Raw genomic sequence first — 11889 nt, forward strand, 5'->3', positions numbered from 1 at the left:
TGATTTTTTTTTATCTTATACTTCTACATGTCGTATATTGAGTTTAATTTTATTTTTGTTTACTTATATTTCTACCTATTAAGTTTGATTTTATTTTCGTTTCATTCTTTTGGTTTTAACCTTTGTGTTCTTAATTCCCTCGTGTATTGATAATTCAATATAATATATACGTGTTTGGTTTCATCAATTTTTGATTTTACCCTTTTTGAATTTCATTATAACTCTTAATGTATAATTTTTATTCTTCTTTTACTTTTTATATGACATATAATATTATATGTTCTATTCTACTCCTTTTTAATTGCAATTCTTATATTAATTTCAACTCAGTAATCCTATTTCTCATATGACTCAATAGTATATTTTAATGAAATAATATTTTTTTTGAAATCGTATAATAATTATAATCTTTTTATTATAATCATAACACAAATATCATACTTAATAGTTTTGGTTAGATTTTCTGAGTAAAAATTAGAAATTTTGACAGAGCACTTATATTCTTATGATTTTTAAAAATTATTTAAATAAATTAACAAATAAACTCGGGCCGTATTTCGCACGGGTTATCAACTAGTCTTGTCTTATCTTATCTTAATCTTAATCTTAATCTTAATCTTAATATAATAATATATAAAGGAAAATCCCCAGAACTTTAGAATCGCTCGAATCATATTTATCTTTTTTTAGAGCTCCTCAAATATAAATATTAATATTAAAAACAAAAATTCCTTTTTTAAGATCAAAAATTTTAGGTGAGATTACATATTCGAAATAGAATAGAAGTTTAAAATTTCCTTTTTTAGATCCTAAATTTTCAGGTGAGATTACATATTCCAAGCAGAACAGAAGTTTTGAAATTTATGAAAAAGGATATAATTATAAACCTAATGTAATCTCTACTTTAATTTATATTCTTAAATTTTCTGCCAGTATACGATGTCGACAACATAGATATTTTCAGAGAGAGCAAAACTTGGGGAGAGGCCTGCTCTGGAAGCTCAAGGCAAAAGGTTAACCAGGAAGTGATGAGGAGAAAGGTATATAAATATATGCCCCGAACGTAATTGTGTGACTGTGTCCATCACCATCCCTCAAGAATTCTTGGAAATTTGACTGGTATCAAGAAGCACTTCTCTCGAAAACACGGAGAGAAGAAATTTGACTGGGATAAGTGTAACAAACTATCAAGCAGATTTTGTACAGCTTCTTGAAAAAGGGTAAAAAAATTTAAGTCCGAGTCACCTTCTTTCACCAAGTCTTCGAGATAAACTTTAACCGAGAGTATTAAGGAGTTAATAGCTAAGTAGAGTTGTTAACGAAACCGAGCCGAGCCGAGTTTTACTCGAACCGAGCCGAGCTTTAATTTTTTTCTGACGAACCGAGCCGAGTTGAGCCGAGCCTTCTTAACGAACAGAAAACCGTGTTCGAGTTCGAGCTCGAGCTCGTAAACGAACGAGCCGAACACGAGTTTTTATCGAACAAAATCGAGCCGAGCCGAACACGAGTTTTCTCCATCAAAACGAACCGAGCCGAGCTGAAGTAAAAAATTATGGTCAAAACACTGGTTGACTGTTGAAATAACAAACCAAATACTTTTATTATTTTCAAAAAATTTTGTCATATCACCAAAATATATTGATCTTAACATCCGTACGGTTGGATCATTCATAATTATTTTTTTAAAAAAATGAAATATTAATGTAAGACTAAACACTAGTTACAAGTATTGTTCAAACCATTGGTTGATTATCAAAATAACAAACTAAATAAATTTATTTTTTTCTAAATTTTTTATCATATCACTAAAATATATAGATCTTAACATCCGTACGGTTGGATCATTCATAATTATTTTTAAAAAAATCGAAACAATAATACGAGACTAAACACTAGTTATAAGTGTAGGTCAAAACACCGGTTGACTGTCAAAATAACAAACCAAATACATTTATTTTTTTCAAAAAATTTTGTCATATCACTAATATATATATATATATATATCTTAACATCCGTACGGTTGGATCATTCATAATTATTTATAAAAAAATTGAAATACTAATATGAGACTAAACACTAGTTACAAGTACTGTTCAAACCACGAGTTTTCTCCATCAAAACGAACCGAGCCGAGCTGAAGTAAAAAATTCTGGTCAAAACACTGGTTGATTGTTGAAATAACAAACCAAATACTTTTATTATTTTCTAAATATTTTGTCATATCACCAAAATATATATATATATATATATATATATATATATATATATATCTTAACATCCGTACGGTTGGATCATTCATAATTATTTTTTAAAAAAAATGAAATATTAATATAAGACTAAACACTAGTTACAAGTACTGTTCAAACCATTGGTTGATTATCAAAATAACAAACACAATAAATTTATTCTTTTCTAAATTTTATATCACTAAAATATATAGATCTTAATATCCGTACGGTTGGATCATTCATAAATATTTTTAAAAAAATTGAAACAATAATACGAGACTAAACACTAGTTATAAGTATAGGTCAAAACACCGATTGACTGTCAAAATAAAAAACCAAATACATTTATTTTTTTCTAAAAATTTTGTCATATCACTAATATATATATATATATATTAACATCCGTATGTTTGGATCATTCATAATTATTTTTAAAAAAATTGAAATATTAATATGAGACTAAACACTAATTACAAGTATTGTTCAAACCATTGGTTGATTATCAAAATAACAAACAAACTAAATTTATTTTTTTCTAAAATTTTTACATATCACTAAAATATATAGATCTTAACATCCGTATGGTTGGATCATTCATAAATATTTTTAAAAAAATCGAAACAATAATACGAGACTAAACACTAGTTATAAGTATAGGTCAAAACACCGGTTAACTGTCAATATAACAAACCAAATACATTTATTTTTTTCTAAATTTTTTTTCATATCACTAAAATATATATATCTTAACATCCGTACGGTTGGATCATTCATAAATATTTTTAAAAAAATCGAAACAATAATACGAGACTAAACACTAGTTACAAGCATAGGTTAAAACACTGGTTGACTGTTAAAATAATAAATCAAATATATTTATTTTTTTCTAAATTTTTTATCATATCACTAAAATATATAGATCTTAACATCCGTACGGTGGATCATTCATAAATATTTTTAAAAAAATTGAAACAATAATACGAGACTAAACACTAGTTATAAGTATAGGTCAAAACATCGGTTGACTGTTAAAATAACAAACCAAATACATTTATTTTTTTCTAAAAATTTTGTCATATCACTAAAATATATATATATCTTAAAATCCGTACGGTTGGATCATTCATAATTATTTAAAAAAAATTGAAATATTAATATGAGACTAAACACTAGTTACAAGTACTATTCAAACCATTGGTTGATTATCAAAATAACAAACAAACTAAATTTATTTTTTTCTAAAATTTTTATCATATCACTAAAATATAAAGATCTTAACATCCGTACGGTTGGATCATTCATAAATATTTTTAAAAAAATCGAAACAATAATACGAGACTAAACACTAGTTACAAGTATAGGTCAAAACACTGGTTGACTGTTAAAATAACAAACCAAATATATTTATTTATTTCTAAAAATTTTGTCATATCACTAAAATTAATAGATTTTAACATCTGTACGGTTGGATTATTCATAAAAAAAATTTAAAAAATCGAAACATTAATATGGGACTAAATAGAAGTACTAGTCAAACTACCTGTTAACTGTTAAAATAACAAACCAAATATATTCATTTTTTCTAATTTTTTTATTATATCACTTAAATATATAGATCTTGACATTCGTATGGTTGGATCATTTATAAATATTTTTAAAAAAAAAATCAAAACACCAATCAGGAAATAAATATTATTTACAAGTAGTAGTCAAATCACTGGTTAATTATTAAAATATCAAAATAAAAAATTAATTTTGACTATCTGAATTTTTTTCAAATTACTGAAATATATATTTTGACAATCATATGGTTCAATAATTTTAAATTTTTTTATAAAAAATCAGAAAAAAATTCATAATAATCAAATATATATAAAAAAATGATTTTTTTTTCGAGCCGAACCGAGCCGAGTCGAGCTCGAGCCGAACATGCCAAAAGCTCGGCTCGAGCTCGTTTTCTTAACGAACACATTTTTGTGTTCGAGTTCGAGTTCGAGCCCTTAACGGACCGAGCCGAACTGAGCCTTAACGAGCCGAGCTCGAGTTTGTTCGCGAACGGCTCGGTTCGTGAACAGCTCTAATAGCAAGGTTCCCAAGCTCAATATTCACACTAACAGAATGAATGTTAGCGATGGGAAGTATGCATTCTAACTTGAAAGCTCACATGTGGTATAAAGGAGTATAAATATGACTGTGAAAAAACCTTCACTTGGTAATGATCTACGTACCTTCATCAACAGCATTCCACGTTCGTCATATACCCACAAATGTTCGCCACTTAATACCACCTTGTTCCCATCCTCCGATAGTTGTCCCAATGATGTGATATTGTTGCACAAAGATGGAATAAAGTACACCTCCCTGAGTACATGTTTATCGCCGTTTTTACACTTGAAGATGATTATTCCCTTCCCCTCTATTTTCACCGTTGACCCGTCACCAAACGGTACCTGGCCAGTCACATCTTCGTTCAAATCGTTGAATTTCTCACGGTGTCCAGTCATATGATTACTGGCACCGTTATCCAAGTACCACAAATTTTCATCCCCTCTAGCTCCGTCCTTCTGATCAAAATTAGGTAACGCCTTCTCTTCATTCAGTAGTACGACATCACCTTTGTTCTGATGGAGTTCGGTTAAAAGAAGTGTGGATTCATCATCTTTGAATCTTGTGAGGTTCGACTCCTGGGTCTGTTCCTTAACTTTCTCCTTATCCCTTTTTGGTTTCCTACATTTGTTGGCATAGTGTCCATATACCTGACAATTAAAACACTTCACCGTGCTTCTGTCTCGAGTAGTGTTGTAACCTTTGTTTGTTCCTTCATTTTTATATTGTTGTTGCTGGAAGTTTCCTCTGCCTCCACTGTAATTACGAGCACCATTTCTACCTCTGTCACGGACTCCAAATCCTCCCATTTGTCTTTGATTTTGAGAAGTCAATAATCCACCCTTGTTCGGCCTCTTCGCCCACTCTTCCTGTGTCAACAACAGTTGTCCACTTGTGCTTTCAGACTTCCCTTTCATCCTTTCCTCGTGGGCTTTGAGACGACCCACTACTTCCTCGACTGTTAAGACCTTCATGTCTGCAAATTGTTCAATATTCGAGGCAATTTGCAGAAACCTCTCCAGGACTGCTCTCAATATCTTCCTCACCACACTCGACTCCTCCATCGTTTCACCAAGAACTCGTATGTTCGTGAGAATACCACTCAGCTTCATACAAAAATCATCCACCTGGTCTGTTTCCTTCATAACCAGGGACTCAAACTCTCCTTTAAACGTTTGCACTTTTGCCTCTTTTACCTACTCTGCACCCATACATAAAGTTCTGATCGCTTCCCAAGCTTCTTTCGCGGTTTCCTTTTCAGCAATGGTCAGCAACACATCGAGGAGATTTGGTACTTCTGTTTAGTTTATAAGACAAAGTACTACTACTACTTGCACCAACAAATCATGATCTTTTGGGGGCCTGTGGTGGGCTTGTCGTAACCCAAGTTGGCTGCACTAGGGGCAGTATGTTTCGTCTTATTTCGGACTCGTAATCGGGACTTGACCCGGTTTTCGAAAAAGGCTCGGGATTTGACCGGGTTGTCACATAAACTCTCCAAGATGTGAATTACAAACTTAATAGGAAACTGATTACATAGCGCTGCTAAAAACTAGGAATGAAACTAAACTGAATCCTACTACTTCTCCTAACGTTCATGACTTCCTAAAATATCTCGACCACATTCAGACTTAGGCTTCATTTGTTTGGGTCTGAATGCTTCTGAATGAACCAGGTATGACCGAATCTTATATTCAGATTATTTGTTTGAATTTTTATTGTATTTGAATGATTCATGTATCCCTTAGCGATTCATACAGAAAATTCTATCTGAATGAATCATATACTGTCTGGTAGTCTTGAAGCTCCCTTTTTATCACTATTTTCTATTTCTATTTCAATATTTTATTATTACCTACTACTAGTTTAAATAATTGTCATGCGGGTTCCGTTAATATTTAAATTTTTTTATTCCGTTATATTATAATTTTAAAATATTTATATAAATATATACTAATTATAAATTTATAATTAAAATTATAGGATAATATGTTGTCTTAATTTAGTAGGATAAATATACTATATCTAGTAGTTTAACAATTTAGTAGTTTAGCGAATATATAACACTATTTATTTATTTCTTAATAATAGGATAAAATTATGGTCATAGTTTAATTAGATAAGTAAACTATGTCTAGTAGTTTAATAATTTGGTAGTTTAACGAATATATAAAACTATTTATTTATTATTTTAATAACCAAAATTAGGGAATAATCGTTGAACCAAATTATATCACATTCCGGTTATTATAGTATAATCAAGATATAGATTCTTTCATTCATATCTCATATCGTGTTGCTTTAAAACTTATATATAAATAATGTGATAAATATATTTTTTTTGTTAGCTAACTGACAAATGAATTAATGAATTTACTCACAAAATTTAATCATTCAAAAATCATATAATTTAATGAGTAAATCATAAAACTAATCATAACAAGTAATAAAAAAAATTAAAAAAAGGTTAAGCATAAATATTACAAATAAAAAAAGCAATTAATTACAAAATTTAATCATTCAGAAATCGTAAAAAATTGACACCAAACAGTCTTATATATTCAACATTCAGATTTTTGATTTAATCAGATCATTCAGAAATATTAATGATTCATATATAAATGCTCCAGATTTGCCAAATAACCCCTTATTCAAACTAATATTACTACCTAATTTATTTAATTTCAACACAAGTTTAGATTAATATAAACTTAATTCCAACAAAACCTTCTGTTGTCGCTTGGAGTTAGAAGCCATTGCACTGCTGCAAGAGACCTGAATTTTATATGTTCTTTGTTTATATTTATAGCAGTTCTATTAATTTCTTGTCCTAAACAGATTCAAAGTTTCTTCTCGATAGGAAAGACAACTTACAATCCAAAAACATATAGTTTTTACTTCAGTAATAGGTCTCTGTATGGATCAACATTTTTAGATTTCTGGGGTGTCTGTACTTTTCGACACAATTTCGAAAAAATGTTTGGAGTATACAATAAAAAGGCATTAGGTTAACTTACAGGATCAGATCAGAGAAAAGAAAACGAAAACAGAACTATTAAAACTGATATAGTGGGAAATCTCAAAATAAATAACATATAATTTAAAATACATAGTAACTTATAATGGATAAGTAGATGAAATACTTATAAATTATATAAGTGTTTGGATAATTTACTTATATGTCAAAATTTTTTGTATAAAAATGAACTAAAATAAATAATTTTAAAATACAATTATCTTAATTCGTGAAATTTAAATTTAAATAACATTTACAAACATATATTTCAATACTAAAATTTAAAAAAAACAAAAAAATAAAATAAGTTAAGAAAAAGTACGTCATCACTAACATTCAAATTATCAGCTTATAAATTGGAAATTCAACTTATAAGTTGGGTCGAGAAACACTCGTACTTATGGGCTTCTAAGTCAATAAGCCACTTATTTGGCATCCCCATAATCAATAACAAAGATATCTAGACCGGTTGAAACTAATCATGATATATATTGATGTGGTGTTCTCAAGATTGCTTGTGCAAATCACAGTTTTCGGGCCCTTTTATTACGAAAATACATGAATTTGTACAAAATTAAACATGAAAATAACTATATTCTCACACATTATGTACTCTATGACAACACCCACAAGTACAGGGTTATTAAAAACAAGCAAAATCAGATTCAAGAACTGTAAGCGGGGATTTAGGTTTACAGATTTGATGAAAACCATAACAGGCTTTGTATTTTTGGGGCCTTCTGGATTGAGGGCCCTGTACGGTTTAGTTCTTGCACACCCTAATAAACGGTCATGCTCATGTTCCAGCATGAAATCATGGATTTGCATGTTTCAGTAAGATTCTTCTTCCCCAATTGTGTTTGATGATGCAACATTGATAACTAGAGCAATGCCGCAAACAAAATTTGTAACAAACTCGACTAACAGAGCACATTCCACACTAATTTTACCAACCACAAAAGAACAAAAAAATTCAGATATTTACCTCAACTCTTGGTAGTTAGTACAAGGGCATCTTCCTCGCTTTCTTTACGGGATGACGAGAAGTTGAATCTTGTCAAAATTAGAACAAATATGTTAGTATTTTTAACTAGCAAAAAGTTATCCAAAATTTCAGACAAATATACTTCAAGATCAGCAAGGTAGTGTTCAGCAAGTTTTTGCAATTTTTCTAGTCACCTGAGAACAGGGTAGCTTTATTTGGTCTTCAGTTCAAACATACTGAAACGTGCATTTAGCCTGCGCTACTTCCTGAACTACACGTCAAGCATAAATTTCCAAAGCAATTAAAGGAGTGCAATAGGGGTGAGCGCGGTGCGGTTTTTTCCTCAAACCGCAAACCAAACCGCACATGTGGTTTGATCAAATTTCCAAACCGCAACCGCACAAAAACCGCATAAACCACGCCACAAAAATATGGTGCGGTGTTATGCGGTTCACTGCGGTTTATACATTACAAGTTCGAAAATTTTAAATAAATATAAAACTTAAATTAATTAAATTTCCGAATAATATAAAAAAGTCGCCAATATTCTTCAATAATACAAATTAGAAATTCCACACTATAAAGTTATTTAACATAGAAGCTTGGCTCGACAATTAAATGAGTTCAATATTAAATAGGTGACACACTGTCATTGGACAGTTTAGTGTTCCTCTTGGACAGATATCGGCAGGATTCACTCCTCCGATCATACATGCGGTGCTTACTGGTGTGCATACACCTGTAGTACAGACGCACGTACAATCTGTTCCACCTGTGGTGCCTGCTGCACCTGTTATGCCAACTGTGCCTGCTGCACATGCTGAAAAACCTGAGAAGTTCAACGGAACGAACTTCAAACGTTGGCAACAAAAGATGCACTTTTATCTGACCACGTTGCATATGGATCGCTTCCTTAAGGAAGAACCACCGTTGCTCACTGCTGAGAGTAACATGCAGACTGTGTATGCTGCTGATGCTTGGAAGCACTCCGACTACATCTGTCGGAACTATGTGTTAAATTATTTGTCTGACTCGTTGTATAACGTATACAGCGCGAAGCCAACAACTAAGGTCTTATGGGAGTCACTTGACCATAAGTATAAAACCGAGGACGCTGGGGCAAAGAAGTGGATTGTTGGTCGCTTTCTTGATTATAAGATGGCAGACTCTAAGACTGTGGTCAGTCAGGTGCAGGAACTACAGGTGATCATTCATAACATTCATGCTGAGGGAATGGTCATAAGTGAGTCTTTCCAAGTTGCTGCTGTTATTGAAAAGCTTCCACCTGGATGGAAAGATTTTAAGAACTACCTTAAGCACAAGCGAAAGGAGATGTCTATGGAGGATCTTATTGTTAGACTTCGTATTGAAGAAGACAACAGAGGGTCCGAGAAGAAAGTTAATGTTGCCACTGAGAAGGCAAACATGGTGGAGCACGCTCAAAGCTCCAAGCCCAAGAAGACTAATTCTAGTAAAGGGGCAAAGCTGGCAACCAAATGAGGGATTTTGAAGTCGAAATTTCAGGGGAAGTGCTACAACTGTGATAAAGTTGGTCATAGGTCTTCTGACTGCAAGAAGCCCAACAAGAAGAAAGAAGCAAACATGGAAGAGAATATCTCCAAGGATATGGGTGATATAGACCTCTGTGCTACGGTCTCTGAAGTGAACCTGGTCGGTTCTAATCCACGTGAATGGTGGATTGACACTGGTGCTACTAGGCATGTTTGCTCAGACAAGGCGATTTTCTCTAGCCTCAAAGCTTCTGATGCTGGTGAGAAGCTCTACATGGGGAATTCAGCAACTTCTACCATTGAGGGTGAAGGCACGGTGATCCTGAAGATGACCTCTGGGAAGAATCTGACTTTGAAGAATGTACTTTATGTGCCTGATATTCGCAAGAACCTTGTGTCTGGTTCTCTGTTGAGTAAGCATGGCTTTCGCATTGTAATAGAGTCAGATAAAGTAATTTTGTCTAAGAGTGGTATGTTTGTAGGCAAGGGTTATTTAACCGATGGGCTTTTTAAGCTCAATGTAATGTCCGTTAAGGACGATAATGAAATGAAGAATTCTTCTGCTTACTTGCTTGAGTCTCCTAATTTATGGCATGCTAGATTATGACATGTAAATTATGACACTTTACGACGTTTAAGTGCAAAAGAATACATACCTAAACTTACTATCGATTCAAAACATAAATGTGAGACTTGTGTTGAGGCAAAATTAACGAGATCATCATTTAAACGTGTGGAAAGGAACACCAAAGTGCTAGACCTAATACATAGCGACATATGTGATTTAAAATTCGCTCCAACAAGAGGAGGAAACAAGTATTTTATTACATTCATTGATGATTGTACAAAATACTGCTATGTATATTTGTTGAAAAGCAAAGACGAAGCTATAGATAAATTTAAAATCTATAAGGAAGAAGTTGAGACACAACAGACTGAGAAAATCAAAACGATACGAAGTGATCGTAGAGGTGAATATGTTGAACCATTTGGAGAATTCTGTTCACAACATGGTATAATCCATGAGGTCACTGCACCATACTCCCCTCAGTCAAATGGTGTGGCTGAAAGGAAGAATCGCACTCTGAAAGAAATGATGAATGCGATGTTGTTAAGCTCTGGGCTTCCACAATCGATGTGGGGAGAAGCCATCTTAAGCGCAAATAATATTTTAAATATTACGATGCGCAAGAATAAGGATGTAAGTCCTTATGAAATGTGGAAGAAAAAAAAACCAAGTTACCAACACCTGAAAGTGTGGGGGTGCCTTGCAAAGGTACTGATCCCTACACCAAAGAAGGTGAAGATAGGTCCTAAGACTGTGGATTGTATTTTCATCGGATATCCTCCACATAGTACTGCATATCGGTTTCTTGTTCATGAATCCAAGATTCCTGATATTTAAAAGAATACCATTATGGAATCAAGAAATGCCTCATTCTTTGAGACGATGTTTCCCTGTAATCCAGGAAACCAACAACCTACGACATCTAAATGATCTCATGAGTCTGTAGATGACGATAATGAGAGTGAAGAAAGTGAAGACAAAAATGTGGGGGTAGTGAGAAGGAGCAAAAGACAACGAACGGAGAAATCCTATGGGTCTGATTTTATGACCTATTTGCTCGAAGAAGGTGACCCAAAAACCTATAAGGAGGCGGTTACCTCACCTGATGGACCTATGTGGAAAGAGGCCATCAAGAATGAAGTTGATTCAATTATGCAGAATCATACTTGGGAACTAGTGGACTTGCCAACTGGTTACAAACCATTAGGTAGCAAGTGGGTTTTCAAGAAGAAGTTGAAAACTGATGGCACTATTGATAAGTATAAGGCCAGACTTGTGATTAAAGGATACAAGTAACAAAAAGGCCTTGATTATTTTGATACATATTCTCCTGTAACGAGAATAACGTCCATAAGGATGATGTTTGCTATTGCTGCATTGCGTAATCTAACTGTACATCAAATGGATGTGAAAACAGCCATCTTAAATGGGGACATAGATGAGGAAATCTATATGGAACAACCCGAAGGGTTTGT

General features: G+C 32.6%; 1 protein-coding gene across 1 annotated transcript; it reads right to left on the reverse strand.

Annotated features, from left to right (window-relative positions):
- Positions 1-4375: 4375 nt before the first annotated feature.
- On the reverse strand, positions 4376-5398 carry LOC141711225 (uncharacterized). Its single transcript, XM_074513633.1, has one exon. The coding sequence runs from the start codon at positions 5396-5398 to the stop codon at positions 4376-4378; it is 1023 nt and encodes a 340-aa protein (XP_074369734.1).
- Positions 5399-11889: the final 6491 nt, after the last annotated feature.

Source organism: Apium graveolens, chromosome 3 (assembly GCF_009905375.1).
Source record: "Apium graveolens cultivar Ventura chromosome 3, ASM990537v1, whole genome shotgun sequence".
Lineage (NCBI taxonomy): Eukaryota > Viridiplantae > Streptophyta > Magnoliopsida > Apiales > Apiaceae > Apium > Apium graveolens.

Bases quoted from the DNA above. Each gene is read 5' to 3' on its own strand.
- LOC141711225 (XM_074513633.1), bottom strand. From the start codon at position 5,398: ATGGAGGAGTCGAGTGTGGTGAGGAAGATATTGAGAGCAGTCCTGGAG.